The sequence below is a fragment of the Syngnathus typhle genome, linkage group LG2, assembly GCF_033458585.1.
Source record: "Syngnathus typhle isolate RoL2023-S1 ecotype Sweden linkage group LG2, RoL_Styp_1.0, whole genome shotgun sequence".
Lineage (NCBI taxonomy): Eukaryota > Metazoa > Chordata > Actinopteri > Syngnathiformes > Syngnathidae > Syngnathus > Syngnathus typhle.
In genome coordinates, this window is record NC_083739.1 from 22,836,414 (window position 1) to 22,854,674 (window position 18,261).

Sequence of the window (18,261 nt, forward strand, 5' to 3'; positions counted from 1 at the left end):
CTGACTTTGGGCAGTAGGCTGGGGACACGCTGAACTACTAGCCAGCCAGTGGCAGGGCACATATAGACAACAACCTTTCACACTCACACCTAGGGACAATTGAGTGGTCAATCGGCCCACACTGGAAGGTCAGAGCTGGAATTGAACCCACAACCACTGCACTGTGAGGCGGAGGTGCTCACCAGTCAATTACCGTGCCGCCTATAAAACTACATTCATAATTACATTACAACATACAACAAGAGTGGTCCCCATCCACCGGGCTCCACTGGAGATATTTTTATTTAAGTCCCAATGATCGTCACACACACATCTGGGTGTGGTGAAATTTGTCCTCTGCATTTAACCTATCCCCATGTGATTTTGATCCATCCCCTGGGGGAGAGGGGAGCAGTGAGCAGCAGCGGTGCCGCGCTCGGGAATCATTTGGTGATCTAACCCCCCAATTCCAACCCTTAATGCTGAGTGCCAAGCAGGAAGGCAATGGGTCCCATTTTTATAGTCTTTGGTATGACCTGGCCAGGGTTTGAAACCACAACCTTCCAGTCTCAGGGCGGACACTCTACCACTAGGCCACTGAGCTCGTTTGTCAAGAAGAATGGTCAAAAATACTTTCAACCAGAATCCAAACTCTCGTTGGAAGGTATAGAAAGTGTATAGAGCAGGGGTGTCCAAACTACGGCCAGTTTTTATTGGCCCGCAGCAAATTCTGAAAACATAATTGAATATGGCCCGCACAAGAAGCTTGAGCTCACTTCTCAGTTTCAACATTAGATAGAGCCCGCCACACAAATGAAATCAAGCGAAGAAAAACTTTTACCGCGAGTCCCCAGACTGTATGTAAATATGATATAAAAAGTCAAGTGTTCTTGTCCCTGAAGGAATTTTGAGTGCATTGGAGTGTTTATGTGAAAGATTATGTCCGCATTATCTATGTTTGTGGAATTGTCACACTCTTTCCCAATCTGGGGGGCACAACTTCACCAACTTATGTGAGCAGTGCCGGCTCTACGCAGGGGCAAAGGGGGCGTTGCCCCCTCAAACAGATGTCCTGCCCCCTCGATTCAAACTTATAGAAGTGAAAAATCCGCTGATAGAAACACACGTTAATCAGCCCCCTCTCTTCTCTCATGTTGGTGCAGTGTGTGTCCTCCCTCACACAGCCTGCTGTCAGGACTCCGCGCCCCTCCGTAAACATCCAATCACTGTGAGTATGCAAATGAGGCAAGACGCAGCCAGAGAGTGTCAAGTTACAGTCAGCGCGGTAGGAGTTGGAAGAAGCAGTAAAAACTCCATTAAACTCGTCGTAGCAACCCGTGATATAACTAACGATTAACGACAACTCAAATAATAGTTAATATAACATTCATATTTTATGTCCTCCCCCTGAGAGATTGCCACCTTATTGTGGTCAGGGGGTTTGCGTGCCTCAGTGACCCGAAGAGCAATACCAGCAGAAGCTTTAATCTTCAGGTGGGACACCCAAGCTGGACAGGTCTTAGTGTAGAGGCCTGACAGAGTGCAATCCACTTCTCCAGGTTGAGATCTGGACACACAGCTAACAACTGCCGTGAAGAAAACACTAACAGTTAAAAATGTGTAAAAAAAAAAAAAAAAAAAAAAAAAAAAAAAAAAAAAAAAAGGAACATGCCCCTTTCACATTTCTGACTGCCCCGTTCACATTTCTGACTGCCCCCTCTTATGTGCATTCCTAGAACCTGCCCTGTATGTGAGTATTGAGTTTTGTGAAAAAAACCTCAGGTTTTGTCATTTGTAGGCCTACAGTAAATGGACTTACATGTGTAATGTATCCATATTCTTTTGTTTTGTCATTTGGTCATGTAGGCCTACAGTAAATGGACTTGCATGTGTAATGTATCCATATTCTTCTGTTTTGCACGCACCCCCCAGTGCAGCGCTGTCTACTTATGTAGTTTACCACTACCAGAGTGTGAATGTGTGAGTGCATGAATAGCGATGTATTCACGATGTATTCTCGAATGTTAGTATATTCACTGTAAAGCGTTTTTGACTGTCCGGAAAAGTGCTGTATAAATAGTTGTAGTTCTGACTGTTAAAAACTGACTGTTAAAAAAAATATACAACAGGCGGTATTATAACGGCTCTTTTATTTAGCAAAAAAATGTTCTTAGTCACTTGGAGCTCTGCTTTAAACACAGCTGCCTCCAAAGTCACATAGTTTTATTTAATTCTTCCTTATAAATTAGAATGGTATATTATGCATGCAATGCATTAGCCGCTGAGGATTTTCACCTTCCACAGACAAATCCACAATAAACACAAGATTCCCTCAATGGTCCAGATGAAGCTATGCGGAAAAGGGGAGGTGCAGAGAGGCAACAGTATGAAGTTGGCGATTGCATAGTACATGAAGATCCTCATTTAATGCAGAGCATGCTGCTTTGAATTGCACATGACTGAAACCTTGCTTTTGTAATAGAATATCTTTGATTCTCCACATCTCTCAAAAGACTGTATGTACATTTGTTAGAAAACAAACCCAAACACAAGAATCACTCAATAAAGGTACTTTCCTCAGAAATGTACTTTCTCTCCCTAAGCGTTGAGTTTTTCAACTAATTGACTCAAAGTAATTTATACTGCATATCTTAATTGTCTTATTTAGATCTTAATTAAAATATCTTCCTTGTCCACTCAAGCAGCATAGTTGAACTTTTTTTTTGGGGGGGTTATAATTGCAAAGTCGTTCCTCTTTATACTGTTCTAAGTGGCAGAGGGCTAGAAAGAAGCACAATTTATGTTAATGTGCAGTCACTATTTTAACCTATTATATCACATTTTATATGAGACATAACAGAAATGTTGGAGCTGGTTTTAAAGTCATTAGGGTCAGCATTGTTAACTATGGCTCCAACTTAATCTAATTATTTCCCTCATGATATAGCAGATATCTGGCATTAAAATGCTGTCCATTTCAATATCTTGCAGAGCATTTCAATCCAGTCCTGATAGCAAGAGTAACGTCCCTGCAAGCTGGCAGTTGCACTGGTGCACATTTTTCGGCACACGTCAAAAGAAGCAAACTGTCTAACTTGATCAACAAGTGTGGTCCTCCGTCAATGCTGATTTTGAAAGGTCTGTTCGATATAAATGAGGAAACATGTTTGTTTCATCATCTCCAATGAAAGGTCTCGCGACCTAAACCGCGGAGGTCACTTATTTAATCGATTCAATACATTTTGGGGTTTGTTTTACTGCCCATTGCATGCCTCTACTACTCGCATTTATCTGAAACTATCTTCATGAGATCCCATTTCGCCTGCAAAAATAACCAACAACCCAAAAAACAAAACAAATGACATTTACAGTAAAACTACAACATAAAGTGCCTTAAAATCATTATTAGCTACATCTGTACTTCTTTATTTCAGTCAAAGTTCAATTACACTGCCACTTAACAGCGATGCAAACACAAAAAGGTTGTTGCTGTCCCGGGTTGGAATCTCAAGTTTAGGGAGTTATTGTAGCTGGCTGCTCTGATAGAATTTCACACTGTTTTATTTGCCTTAATTGTCTTACTGAATATCTTTTGCTTGATTTGTAGAATTCTAGGGTGGAGGTGAAACTAGATATAACTTGTGAATGGGTTAAAAAAGAAAAAAACGAATCGAGGTGAAAATACCAGGAGCTAAATGCATGAGGGTTGACAATGCAACTCGACACAAATGACCAAGCAGGAAGCTAATTGGCTGATGGATGTGGGTGGGTCTTGGAAGGACCTGTGGAACCCCAGGCAAAACCAATCACAGGAAACAATTCACTAAAAGGACACTGAAAGCCTAAACAAAAAGCCAGAAACACCTGTGATTTAAATACTATCAAATCGAAACATATAGGCAGAATTTATTTTAAAATGTCTCCTATTTGCTAGCTAGATTCTAGCTTTCAAACTGCTTACAACAGAAGCAGAGCACTGTTTTCTCTCTCATCTGATCTGTATGCAGCAGCAAGGGTCTTTCCTCTTTAATGAACCACTAAAGCTATACAATTCAAGAAGTAACGTTCAATGATCGAAATAGTTCAAGAATGTGAAGCACCAGTTTTTCAACTCGGAGCACGCAAGACAATTTCCAATGTGCACGCGCTTTCTAAGGCCACCCCAGACCACGCATCTACAAGCTAGTGATTTAAAAAACAAACAAAACATAAAACAGAACTACAGGATAGATACCAAAGATTTAGGAAGGAAGGAAGGAAGGAAGGAAGCAGACCTTCATCATCTATTAGCATGCAATAAGCTAAAAGAGGGTTTTTACATGGTTAGGGAAGGGGTCTGTGTCCAGTGGACCTCCTTCCCACCTGGTGTGACATCACATCAGCACCGTGTGACCACTGCTGATAGCAGCGAGCATAATCAATGCAATATGTCTTCTGAGCGTGATCCAGAAGGTCCAGTAGTTGGCTGGGCATTATGAAACTTAAACTTCAATTTCTGCGAATGTTTTGGAGGTTTCATACACAAACAACCCCCCTGAAAATAGGGAAAACTTGGGACAATCTTGGCTCTGTGGTAGCAGTTATTTGTGGATGGATTCTGTTCACCCATGATGACTCAACAGGGTTCAGAGCCGGTGCCGGGAGTCATGGCTGTAGCTGCCCGGGGAGCTGCGGTTGCGGTGTGGCTTGTATGCGTCCTGATAGGGGTCCTGGTAGTCCTGGTAGGGGTCCTGCGCTTCTCGGCTATGCTGCGAGCCTGACGACATTCGATTGCGTCCCTTGTGCGCCCGTTCATTATGGTAGTTTTCGTCAGATGTCATCAGGTTGCGACGCTCATTTGCAGTAGAATGGTCGCCCGTGTGGTTGCTTTGTTGCATTCTTTGGCTCTGGTATTATAAGGGACAAGTAAGGCATGATACACATGGTGTGTCAAACCAACAAGATCTTGAAGTCGCCTTGGCATACCTGCAGTCCAGAGATGCTGGTAGGGTACGCTGTGAGGGTGCTGGGGCCTAGGTTGCGTCCCAGCAACGGGTTTAGAGGCGTTGCCATGGAGGTATGAGTTGCTTTCCAATAGGCCTCAAGGTATTCTGCAAGATGCTCACAGGCATCTTCGAGCTGATTCTCGTCTAGGATGATGTCAAACATTTCCTGTTGGCAGCAAAACGCTCGACAGCTATTATTTGTTGACATTTCAATGAAAAAAGAGAACAGTATGCTATGAAGCTGGCCCCTTACTGGTGGACATTGAGCAAGTTTGTCTGCAGCCACAAGCTGCACATTCAGGTGTTTGCTCTGGGACTTCCCTCTGGACTTGACTAGCCTCTGTAGAACCTGAAGGACAAGGACAGACAAATGTGATCAAATTAGTGGGGCTTTTTATGGAGTCCTCAGCACCGCCGTTCTGGGTGGTCCTCAGCATGTCAGTGTGACTACACCTTAGCTCATGGTCAGTGTGATTACACCTTAGCTCCACATTGTTAGGGTGGTGCTCACTCTAACTTATTTTGCAAGAACCACACTGGAGTCAAGTTAGTCATTTTAGACACCTGCAGGCGGAGAGTTCACTCGTCGCTGTGCTTACAGCGATGGTCGAATGAAGTCTGACTCAGGCCTCGTCAGGCGCTTATTTATTGAGAGAAACAGAGTTGGGTTGAAAGTGGGGGTGTGTGAACACCCAGGATAAGGTGAAGACGGTCCCCTGCTGATCAAAGCATAGCAGGGGACCTTTTACGACGTTCTGTAAACAAAGCAACTTTGATTGCTTCCTCTGCAGCTAGTCAATAAGTTGAAATGATCTTACCACTTTGGTAAACTAATTTTGTCTAGACAGGACAAACTAGTTAAATTATTACAGGTTATATTCCAACATAATCATACGATGAAGATATTCTGCAAACCCTAACACACATGATCATTGTATTACTGCCTGTGAAAATGTGAAAAATACCAGACTAAGACTTTGTTCGGGATGTTTACAGTAACCATGGTAATGGGTTATACATTTATATGGCCCATGTCAAGATGCTGTGGTGCAAAATACTTATTCTAGATTCACAAAAGGAAGACAATTAGTATGTACCTACCATTGGCACTGCACAATTATCAAGACGTGATTATTGTCACTGCCGAATAGGTATTGCGTGCTCTCTTCAACAATTGGATTTTATGCTGATGGGCATGATCACCGTTCAACTGGACATGCTTGAGTTTACCTTTGGCGAGGACACTTTGACGTGGACAATGATAGGGGCCAAGGAGGTCTTGAGTAGTTGTGCTGGGTGGTTGATAGTGTCAGCATCCAACACTACCAGCTGCAATGAGCGGGCCAACTCAAAGATGCGCTCAATCTCACTTTGCACTTCAGCTGATGACACAAAAAATGAGTAAGGATCCACTGAAGGTGACATGAGAGAATCTTATCTGTTCTCTAACTAACTTTCCATTAGACCGCATTTAAAGCGTAATTTCTTACCCAAGCTCGAACGGGTGTTGGACCGCTCTATAATGGCCCTCTTGCTGGGGTTGTTAAGGACGGACCTCTTGGCTAAAGAGATATCTGCTGTGACTCGAGTGATTGATATTCTGCAAGAGTGTGACAAATAATCTGTAGATCCATTTGATGGAGAAAAACAAAAAGGAAACATTGCATTTGTTTTACCTGCCGTCAAATCTGTGCTTGAGAAAGTCAAAGAGTGCTTTCTGCATCATATCAGTCACCTGCACAGAACAATGTAAAACAATTTGGCGGCTGCTGAAAAGTTTTCAATCCATCCATCCATCCATCCATCCATCCATCCATCCATCCATCCATCCATCCATCCACACATCCATCCACACATCCATCCATCCATCCATCCATCCATCCATCCATCCATCCATCCATCCATCCATCCATCCATCCATCCATCCATCCATCCATCCATCCATCCATCCATCCATCCATCCATCCATCCATCATTTTTCCAAGGTCACATCCCCAGTGCAGTAGTTTGACCAGACTTCACTGTGGGCAATGCAGACCTAACAGAGGGACAGAACAACCTGTACCACGCGGTCAAGTACCCCAAACTCCTGGAGCACCACCCACACAGAACTCCCAGAGGGACATCGTCAAAAATGTCTTGTCAACAAAGCCCTCATTGCCTGGTTGGGAGAACTCCCATTCATCCTTCAAGACCCTGCTGAGTGTGCAACTGTTCCGATCCCAGGACAAAAAACGCATTGCTCCACCAGAATCTGAGAATTGAATTCCTGGCACGCCGTCCTATTTAGAACACCAAAGAGGCGGAGGATTGTCAGGCCTTATAGTATGGAACTCATGCTCCGGTCCCCCTCTTCAATGAAATATGCATTGTAACTTGGAGGGTTGACAGAAAATATGAACAACAGAGGGACCACCATCCTAGTGGATTCCGGTTGCCCCATGAATGAATGACTGAATGAACGAACGGACGAACAAACGAACAAACAAACGAACGAACGAGTGCATGGACGGACGAACGGAAGAACGAACGAGTGAACAAACGAGAATAAATGAAAATAAATGAATGAAAAAATAAATGAATGACAATTTCTTTTTCATGAAAAAAAAACTGAGCCAAAAGGCACAGGCTGAAGCATTTTGGCCTACCCTTTTTTCATGATCAATCCTTTTGGAACAATTAACTCAAATACTACACAATAGTCACATAAAAGTAACACAACGTAATAAGACAACCTTCATTCTCATATTTTTTAATAACCTAATTTTTAACAAATGTTTGAACTCCTAAATTGTCATGCACGCTTTCAAATCCTTATCAATTATTCCATACTTTGACACCGCTTACAGAAATACATTGATATTTCATTTTCGTCCTGGGTTTTATTTTCTCAAAAATTTGCTTCCCTCAAAGCTCATATCACGAATCCCTTTTCTTAAACACATTTTTGAAATGACCAGAAAACTAATATAATACAATTGCAGTCATCTTTTGTAAAATAAAAATTAGTTTGGTTGAGTGGGATATGCGCTACCCATCTGCTGCCTCCAGAATGCCAAAAGGACTCTCTTCGAATTGATGGCAACATCAGTGTTCGCCCACGGTTTCGGGGATCTCTGCCATGACAGGTACTGACCACCTTATAGGCATGGATCCAGTCAGCCGCCGCAACAAATGCGGTATGACCAACGCTGACTCAATTTGGGGACATGCCCCATGTTGTAGGTGAGCCGTGCTTTTTTTTTTTTGGTCCCTCACCTACGACCCAATTGCGATGGGCATAAAGTCTCAGACAACTTGGCTCCTAAGATCACAAAAACACGCAAACCCCTCCACCATGATAAGGTGATGTCTCAGGAAGGAAGGAAGCCGAAGTACTCTGAGAAAACCCCCAGAAGCATAACGCGCGCACACACACACACAAGTCTTCTCAAGCTCACCTCATAACCCTTGAGTGAGGGTCCCACCAGCACCACAGGTCGCATGGAAGGAACCACATCATACGGGGGGACGTGCTCCGTCTGTCAGTCCAAAAATATAGTCAGCGGCAGGTGGAGTGAGACAATGGGGCCAAAATAACACAATCAGACAGCAATGGGCAGCGGATGAATGTGCATTACAATCAGTAGTTAAAATGACAGGCTGCTCTTGCATGATGCAAACTCACTGAAACCATGTTTCCAACAAACAGTACAGTTTAGTTAAAGTCAGTGCTTGTATTTGTATTGCAAAGTGTCCCACCAACACTCTTTCTTAATAGTTGATCTTAGTTGATAGCTGTCAGCTACAGTGTGCTATCCTTACCAGTTCTATTTAATGGACGCAACAGTTATGAGGTACGTATGGCAATGAAGATGGAAAAGATCCGGCAATATGTTTTGTATTTCTTTAGCATGGTGTTAGAGTATTTCTTACAAGAACAACAAAAATGTGTTTGTGAAAAGCTATTATGTGGTCTTCCAATTCCTTTTGTTTTTGGTAGTTATGGCACTTGGTCATAATGAATGTGTGCCCACCTTTGTGTTATTTTGGTCACTTTCACAACAATGTCGACTAATTAAATCAAACTGTAATGAATGATGAAAACAAGGCTTAAATGTAACAAGAGAATGAAAGGATGAGGAGCAACATGCCAATGTTGTCTGCAAACAGACGGTTAGCTGATTCATTATAGTTTGTATTTTTAAAGATGGGAAAAAAGACAACTTTGATACTTCAGTCAGCCTGAAGTATTGCGCTCCGTGTGAAATGTGGCCACTTGCTGCAGCGCCACAAGCTCCTGTCATTCGGCAATGGAGGCCACAAGAACTCAGTGGAATGCTTCGTGAGCGGGTCTCACCAACTTACCACTTTCTGTTTCTGCTTTCCTGTGGGAGGGGAGAGAAGACAGCGACAGTGTCGTCAGTGGCTGCTTGGGGAAGGAGTTACAGTTAGAAACCTTGCAGGCCATGAGCAAAGAAAACCTAGCAGCTATCAACTAGGATCAAGAAAAATCATCAGAGAAAAGGTGTTTCTATGTTCCTATTATAGTCAGAAAATCACATGAGTGCTGTTCAGGGGGGGTTCATAGTCTTGTCGTTGGATTCACACTGTGGTAAGCCCCACTCTCAGAACGCCTGCAGTCCTCAACTGGAGGAAGAGGAGCATCATGGGAAAAATGTACCAACAACTGTAGGCAGTGAACTTAGGCTTTAAGCAGAGACAACGGGAAAGCTTTATGCTCTTATTCTATGCTCTTGTGCTTCAGGAGGCTCGTTCGTCTCTAAGCAGGTGGCTGGCTACTTAGGGCCCACTCCCCCTGTCTGATGCTCTCACCTGCCGAGGATATGAGGGGTCGGATAGAGGCAGACACCTCATCCTCTACACTGGAAGAGGAGTTCCCTCCAGACTTACTGGAAAACACAAGAGGGGGATAAAGAGAGACAAAAACACAGCGTGGCATTAATGCAGAAAATGGGAGAAAGTGTGAGGAAACGTTAAGGGATCAGTCCAGGAATTCCAGCTACAGTGAATATAAGCGTGCCCGCTTGTCTGAGATGCTGGTGGCAGTCACCAAGCTCACGCAAGTAGAGCTCTGGAGCAAACGGGTCCACAGAGATTAGCGTTAAAGTCGACTTTGAAGCTTGAAGTGGTGCATGAGTTACTGTACAAATGCCGGGTGACATAACCTTCAAGACACATTACGCTTGTGAGAAAGCGCACACAAAGTTAATGGGAACTCTTAATAGGGCTGCTGAAAGTGACTGCGTGTGTGCGTATGTGTGTGCGCGTGTGTGTGTGTGTGTGAGTAGAGGAGATGGTCTATCTAGACAGGCATGAGTCATAACCAGATTCGCACCCGGTAAAGAGTCCAGGAGAATGTCAGCTGTTTGACATGACGCTTATTTGACTTTAATAGAGACCTCAAATCATTAGCAATTTTGGAAATGCATGTTCTTGGATGAAAATTAAAAAAAAAGGTCTTCTGCTACTTACCCTTGCACTCGTCCTCTTTTTTGCTCCTGCTGAAGCCTGATGTTCTCCAGCTTCAAGGGGCTGGGGATGAAGCCGATCTCACATCCCTCTTTCACCAAGCGTCCAATCCACCAGTCGTTGTTGAACTTCTAGAAACAGAACACAGGGAACAACACCACAAACTTGACACCATTTTTCTTTGTTATTGATGAATAGATGTAATAGCTCATTTTAAAAAAGGCCAAAAGAACCTCTTTTATGTGGAGAAAGTCCTTGGCATCAAAGGAGATTGCTGTGGCGGGAACTGGAACATCTTCATCCAGAGCCCCACAGTAGCTGACATTGGTCCTCACAGCAAATGCTACAGGCTTGGTCTGGAGACAGAGTCACATGATACTTTGGGATGAGAATTGCACCAGAATCTTACAGTATGTGTGCGTGTACACCTTGGCTCTCTCCAGCTGGACGGTGGCCTGCTGCTCCCGCTCCTGTCGGCTCTGTCCCGGTCCTTGGCTCTGGCTCTGGCTCTGGCTTGGGCTCTGGCTCTGGACCTGGGCCTGCACGTCACGCTCCTCCTCCAAAGAGACATCTGAGTCTGATGGTCGGCTAGTGTATGAATCAGCTGAGCCCTGCAAACATGTCATGGTAAATGGTAAACGGAGTGCACTTGTATAGCGCTTTTATCTACACCACATGATGCCCAAAGCACTTTACAATCCCTCACAATCACACATTCATACACACACCAATTGGAGGCTGCTGCCATGCAAGGCACCACCCTGGGAGCAAAATGGGGTTCAGTGTCTTGCTCAAGGACACTTCGACATGGTCAGCGGGGTCAAGGATTGATCCCTTAAACTTAGAGTTGAGAGGATTGTTCAACAATCTTTTCAGGATTGGGGAGAATTTAGATCGTTACGGTGTCTCAAGACTGATTGCTCAGCACCATTTACTTACTACTCATCTCTACACACCAAGTCTAAGCTTGCCTCTCACAGGGTCTAACAACAAGCAGGCTGCTGGATTGTGCCATCATTAGGACAACAAAGATATCCAAATGGTGAAATATAGTCCACACCCAAAGAGAACACAAAAAACACTCTAATCTGTTTTGATATTATTAAATAGAAATAAAAGACACATTCTGCTGACTCTTTTCATTGAGATCAGTTCAGCGCAGCGTGCTCAGCTGAGTAAGTCATCTGTGTAATGGCTTTTTTGAGGACACAAAACGGTTACTTCAGCTTCAGTGCAAATTTATAAATGATAGGCTACAATGTGGAGTTTAAAGTGAATTAGCGTTGAGTTGCAGGAAATGTGTGAGGGCCAAGACTGTCTTGATTTGATGTCTCTCTATCACAAATAAGCCAATAAATGTGTGTGTCCTCATGCCGTTTTTACCCGTAATGTAGAAACACTAAGCAAAGCACCTTTTTATCTCTATGTGGATGCTTTGCAGCATCCCAACCCTCATCCAATAGAGTTCAGCATGTGACTCATCAACATCACAATCCACTTAATGACATCACGATGCATGATTCTTACAGCCAGGGCAAAGCCTACACAAACGGGCCGCCTCAGGTGGAGTGGAAATGCTTGGTCGCATCTATTTTGAGCAGTGTCATGTCACAATGAACATCTTTCCATCTTCTTCTCGGTGCTGGGATTAGCAGCATTTCTGCGAGCGTCAGAGCAATGAGCACTAAATGGACTGCAGCAGCCGCACATCACGAGCATACATGGCGGGAACGGAGATAAAATTGATGGAAGACGCACATCAGAAACCGCCAAATCTGCACCCCCACCCTGTCTCACGCACACACACACACACACGCACACGCACCCCCCCCCCTTCCAGCCTAAGCAGAGCCCACCATCACACTATGTTGTTGGCTTAAAGGCCTTTCGACTATTCTACGCGTGATCACAAAGAGTGAGAGCCGCACGCATACAAACACTCACCGCCTCCGAGTCTTCAAATCCATGCAGGTACAAATTGTCATACATGGAGGTTTGTTATTCCAACGCACAACTCTGACACAGAATGAGAGGGGATAGAGCAAATGTAGAGTCAGAAGAGGAAGGAGGGGGCGCCAGAGAAGGGGGGAAAGGATGGATGGGATGACGACAATCCCCTCTCCTCACAGCATGGAAGGCTCTTAAAAAAAAAAAAAGATCTCGCTCCTCCCGTTTAGTCTTCTGGACCCTTGATGGATGCAACGTCTCCCTGGTCCCACAGAGCTGCTGGCTGGCTCACATTATAGGATGGAAAGGCTCTCCCTGGAGGTAGCCCAATCCTGGCATTTCATTTCATCACACAGGCAAACAGCGAGCAGCAGCAGCAGCAGCAGATCCTGCCTCAATATCCAAGCTTGATGACTGAGCAAATGTGCACCAATGTGATTGGTTAGCTCACTGGCCAGTCAGCTCGGCGGCAGCAGGAATCAGTGGGGGAGGAGGGTGGATCAGCATCCTCCATTTTCCTTTTGAACCCATTCTCAGAGAGCTGAAGTGATTCCAAGGAAATAATAATAATAATAATAATAATAATAATAATAATAATAATAATAATAATAATAATAATAATAATAATAATAATAATAATAATAATAATAATAATAATAATAATAATAATAATAATAATGGGCGGCATGGTGGTCCACTGGTTAGCACATTCGCCTCACGGTTCAGAGGTGCGGGGTTTGATCCTTTCTGTGTAGGGTTTGCATGTTCTGCCCGTGCCTGGGTAGGTTCCTTCCAGTTGGTACGGTTTGATCCACATTCCAAGAACATGCACGATCGGCCGATTAACCACTACAAATTGTCCGTATGATTCGTGAGTGCGAGTAGTTGTTTGTGTGGTTGGTTGTCTATGTGTGGTCTGCGTTTGGCTGCAAGCCTTATGGAAGATGAATAATAATAATAATAATAATAATAATAATAGTAATAATAATAATAATTTATCATTGGATAGTGGGGCACTACATAAATTCAAGTTGTTTTTAATGTAATACAGTGGTGCTGTGGTAGAAATAGTCAATTTGGAGCATTAATACATTTTATTCCACTGACCCAGATAAGGTCACGGGTGCAGCTTTAGCAAGGATACCCAGACTTCCTTCCTCCTTTGCTACTTGGTCCAGCCCTTCAGACCCTTCCCAGGCCAGCTGTGGGACATTGTGTCTTCACCATGCCGAGGAGGCCTTCTTTCAACAGGATATGCCTGAAATCCTTCACCATAGAGGGATTCCTAACCCAGACGAACCTCATATTTTGACTCTTCTATCTGACCTGATCTGTGTAAACATACACTGAATGGTAAATGGAAAGCTTTGACTTTTGGTTCAGATCCTTCACCACCAGAGATCGATACGGAGTCCAATCAATGAAGGTGCTACACCGATCAGCGTGTCAACCTCCTGGTCCATCCTCCCTTTGATTGAGAACAACAAAAATGCCATATCCCATATCCTCCATATCCCCCATACTCATAAAACACCTCCCACAGAACTCCCCAAAGGATCCGGTCAAACTCCTTCTCAAGTCCACAGAAGTCATGTCAACTGGTTAGGTAAACTCCCACATACCCTCAAGGACCCTGCTATGAGTGTCGTGTTGATCTACCATTCCACAGCCAGAACTAAAGCCACACTGCTCCACCCGAATCTGAGATTCGACTTTCCTCTTCAGCAGCACCCCTGGACAGACCTTCCTAGGGAAGCTGAGCAGTGTGTTCCTCCTATACACCCTCGGACTGCCACTCCAGTCTGCCAATCCAGAGGCCCCCTTCCCATTGTCTATGCAATGTTGTAGAGGTGTGTCAACCAGGACAGCCCCACAACCTCCAGAGTCTGTTGTAACTTAAGGTGGATCTCATCCATCTCTCGGGACTTGCCACTGATGAACCACTTCGGTGACTTCAGTACCAGAGATAGGACAGCACACTTCAGTCTCCAGTCTCCCTCAAAGAAGGCCATGGAATTGAGGAGGTCATTCTCCCCAAGACACAATGTCCTGAGTCGAGGTCAGCAGCACCCGGTCTCTATGATATACAGTGTGAATGGTGCATTTCTTCCCCTCTCTGAGACACCATAAGGCAGACGATAATTTCTGTGAAGCCGCCTGGAAGTGATTTCCCATGGCCCAACCGAACCCCTCTTATGTTTGAGTTGGTACCTCGGCAACCACCAAAGCCACATTCCGCTAGGGCAGCCGATACCCATCAGCTGCCTCCAGAGTTCTACAGGCCAAAAAAGGCCAGATAGAACTTAACTGCTGGTGTCCAACAACAGGTTCTGGTTGAAAACAATTTGCAAATCATTATATTCCTTTTTATTGACATTTTACACACTCCCAAATTTATTGGAACCGGATTTGTGGTATTTGACTGCTTGAGGAAATCAAGCAGTAGTAAGTAAAAAAGGCTTCTTTTCCTTACACTTAGCTGCCAACAGATGAATGTGTTTCATGTTGCTCAACTAAAGACACACAGTATGAAGCTGCTGGCAGTCATCTTGTGGTGTACTGCAATCACCCAACAGTGAAAGAAAGTGGTGCAGGTAACGTGCACAACGCAATAATTTCTCATCGCTGTCCCCGGGACAAGCTTCTTTTCAGCAAAAGCGCAATTATATGATTGTGTGTGATTCTCACTGCTTCGCACCTGTCTGAGGATGAAGCTGGTTGAAGTGGTGCTGCCATCAGACCTCTTCAGACGGCTTCTTCGGGAGTAAGTGCCCCGGTTCACCTGCAGCAAGCATTGTCAACAAAAGAGAAAACTGCAAAGCTGCATTATTATAAACATTAAGGTTCAAAATTAATCATTAAGGTTCAAAATCCCACTTATTTTTATGACTCAAGTTGTCCATTATCTATATCTATTGAATTAATTCACTCATACAATTGGGCATAGAAAATTAATGATCGATTTATAATTTGTGGACACAGATAATATGGCATGATGTCACTGTTAACACTAGTTCTCTGATAGTTACAGACAAACTTGTGGGAGAAATTGTGGTTATGCCGAAACCTGATTCTTTCTAAGAAACTCTTTCGATTAATCAAACTCTACAGGAAGGCCGGAGCCAGAATCCAACCTGCAACCTCTGCACTGTGAGGCGGACGTGCTATTATTATTATTGTGATTATTATTATTATTATTATTATTATTATTATTATTATTATTATTATTATTATTATTGTTACATATTACCGTTTTTTTCCGTGTATAGTGCGCAATATTTTACTAATTTATTGTCCTAAAATCTGGGGTGCGTATTATACATGGGTACAAAGAAAAAAAAAAAAATTTTTTTTTTTTTTAATTTTTTTTTTTTTTTTTTTTTTTTTTTTAAAATAAAGTCATGGTACAAAACCAACAACAGGACTGACCGACAAAGTCGTGGAACAAAAAGACGTTAGAAAGACATTACCAAAGACAGGAACAGAATGACAGTAACACATGCAATGATCCAACGGTGAGCGAGGGGCAGACAGGACTTAAATACAAAACACGTTACATCGATTGAGGTGACACAGGAAGAGCGGGGTGACACGAACAGAAACTATGGCAACCTAGACACATAGCAAAACTGGGGACGAGACATGACAAATCTCCCCCGAAATAAAACTCACCTTTCTTCTTGTTTGTTGTCAATCGCGCATCGCATTCAGCCATCCTGCCCAACACACTTAGTAAAATTCATAATTGACGACACATCGTTTGATGCGATGGTGCAATCCTCGATGGTGTGTTATTGTCAAATATTGTTTGTTTTTTAATCTCCATCGCGGACCGGACGTCATACGGAGGCCGCCATTACAGATGCGCAGAACGGTTGCGCAAGACACGTCAGCTATATAAAGAGCGAGAGTTCAGTTCTCCACCTATTAGTTTCAATTCACAGTTTAATTAGCAGTTTCAATCAGCAAATAACAAAATGCGTATTACAGGTAATATTTTATTTCACAACACTTTGCCTTGTTCCTTTCGTCTCTGCTGTTCATTTCAAACACGCTCCATACGACCGCAATGCTCTTGTATCAGACGCTCGCTCGATCACCTGCTAGTTTGCCGTCTGTCACAATGTACCCTACACAAATCCGAAACATTTGTTGCGGCTCCGAGTCACGACGAGGGGCAAGTTTTGGTTTCCAAGGGTGTTTTTATTCCTCTTCAACGTCTCTCCCATACAGAGCCGCCGTGTGCGCACGGAGCGCGGTGGTGCGTTTAGGGGCAGTCGGAGAAATCAACGCCAACAAAAAAAATGACATCCAGCCTAGTTAAGACCATACCAAAGACTTTAAAAATGGGACCCATTGCCTCCCTGCGTGTGTGACGATCTTTGGGACTTAAAAAAAATAAAAAAAAAAAACTTTAAAAAAAAAATAAAAAAAATTCATAAAAATTGGGTGCGTATTATACATGGGTACAAGCTTTTTTCCAGCATCAGCATGCCATTGTTAGGGGTGCGTACTATACATGGGGGCGCACTATACACGGAAAAAAACGGTAAGAGGAATCCTAAAGACAGGCAGTTACAATTGAATTAACCACCCTGGCAAAGTTAATGTGGCAGATTGCCTGTTTCTTGCGTCATTCCTGAAGCAGCCAGACAATTTTTGGGATAGATTAAAAAAGAAAACATTGGCAGTTGGAGGACTAGAAATTTGAAGAACACAAGCGCATTGATTTAAAAAGGATAAAGCCCAACTGTGCCACGGTTTCTGGACCAGAATTTACCACCTCTTGGAGAAAACCCTCAAACAGCAGTGTTGTAAGATGTACCGGTCATTAGAGGAACACATGCACCTCTATGTTGTGTCAAAATACTACACCAAGACAAGACCTTTAGTTTATTTGCTAAATTTGATGTATTCTTTGCTTAACTGTTGTGTTTTACTCCTTTTCCCCTCAATGCTTCCATTCTTTGTCTCACCTCCAAAAATACCATGTATAACATCGAACTTACTCTCTAGAGAGCAAAATTAATTATCTGCCAGTGATTTGTTCCATTTCGGTCCGTGTCTCTAGAGTGAACGACAATGTCAGGGAAGTCAGGGCCCAATTCTGTCAATGTCTAAAACAAGGTCATTAATCTAGGCCACCATCTTTCTCTGTCGCCAAATGCATGCCAAGAAAAGCCAGTAAGAGTGAGTTCTCGAAATAGCCTTCTATTATACTTAGAAGGAATTCTATTAAGATATTTTGTACAGCTACATTGCTTTCACCCATAAGAAATGTTTCTATCGCTTTGAAGAGGGGTGATGGGCAAACTTAAAGGAAATAGTCTTAAAAAGTATATTGACTCATTGCAATGATACATTGTAGAAGATTTTCATTGGAGAAGCTGAAGTTTGTATGAGACTCAAGTATAAACCGCCATAATAAAGAAAATACATAGAACTCCTGAGCACGTTAAGCAATTCGATTTCGAGAAGATACCTGAAATATGGGCGCTTGGATGCCCTCACCAATCTTGTTCCGTATGTAGATATGTCGGGACATTTCAGCCAGGACATCGGTCCAGACTGCTGGCTGCTCCGGTGTGGCCCAGCGGAGGGGTGACGGCTTGCGGGCTGCGTGCTCCAGCTTCACACCACACCGCGGGACATGGGCTCTTGCTGTCTGATCTCCTCCGCTGCGAGGACACAGGTGCTCCTGCTGCTGCTGTTGCGGACTGCGAAGCTTGAGAGGATGATGATGATGATGATGAGACAATGATGATGACGGTGATGATTGTGATGCTCGCCCACTCATAAGCAGATGGACTTGAGTGATAGATGAGGGAGGGGGGTCTTTATTTAGCCTGAAGAGAGGGCTAATTGTGGGCTATTTCAG

The 18,261-nt window shown here is 43.6% G+C and overlaps 1 protein-coding gene across 2 annotated transcripts; it reads right to left on the reverse strand.

Annotated features, from left to right (window-relative positions):
• Positions 1–2,129: 2,129 nt before the first annotated feature.
• Positions 2,130–18,070, reverse strand: LOC133150454 (voltage-dependent L-type calcium channel subunit beta-4-like). Of its 2 annotated transcripts, XM_061272997.1 has the most exons (14): positions 17,866–18,070; positions 15,082–15,165; positions 10,865–11,047; positions 10,670–10,792; positions 10,440–10,567; positions 9,780–9,856; positions 9,312–9,331; positions 8,405–8,485; positions 6,641–6,699; positions 6,455–6,564; positions 6,195–6,346; positions 5,218–5,313; positions 4,945–5,130; positions 2,130–4,865 (listed from the first exon to the last, which is right to left on the reverse strand). In XM_061272997.1, exons 1-14 carry the CDS (start codon positions 17,926–17,928, stop codon positions 4,605–4,607), a joined length of 1,623 nt encoding a protein of 540 aa, XP_061128981.1. In that variant the 5' UTR covers positions 17,929–18,070; the 3' UTR covers positions 2,130–4,604. The 2 variants fall into 2 exon arrangements, with proteins under 2 accessions (XP_061128981.1, XP_061128982.1); XM_061272998.1 differs by lacking the exons at positions 15,082–15,165; positions 17,866–18,070 and adding an exon at positions 12,381–12,771.
• Between the last annotated feature and the right edge of the window lie 191 nt (positions 18,071–18,261).

Excerpts from the sequence above, each read along its gene's own strand:
- LOC133150454 (XM_061272997.1), bottom strand. The coding sequence starts at position 17,928 with ATGTCCCGACATATCTACATACGGAACAAGATTGGTGAGGGCATCCAA. Across the intron at positions 11,048-15,081 it reads CCAGCTTCATCCTCAGACAG|GGCTCAGCTGATTCATACAC; the intron begins GTGCGAAGCAGT and ends ACATGTTTGCAG. Across the intron at positions 6,347-6,454 it reads CAACACCCGTTCGAGCTTGG|CTGAAGTGCAAAGTGAGATT; the intron begins GTAAGAAATTAC and ends TTGTGTCATCAG.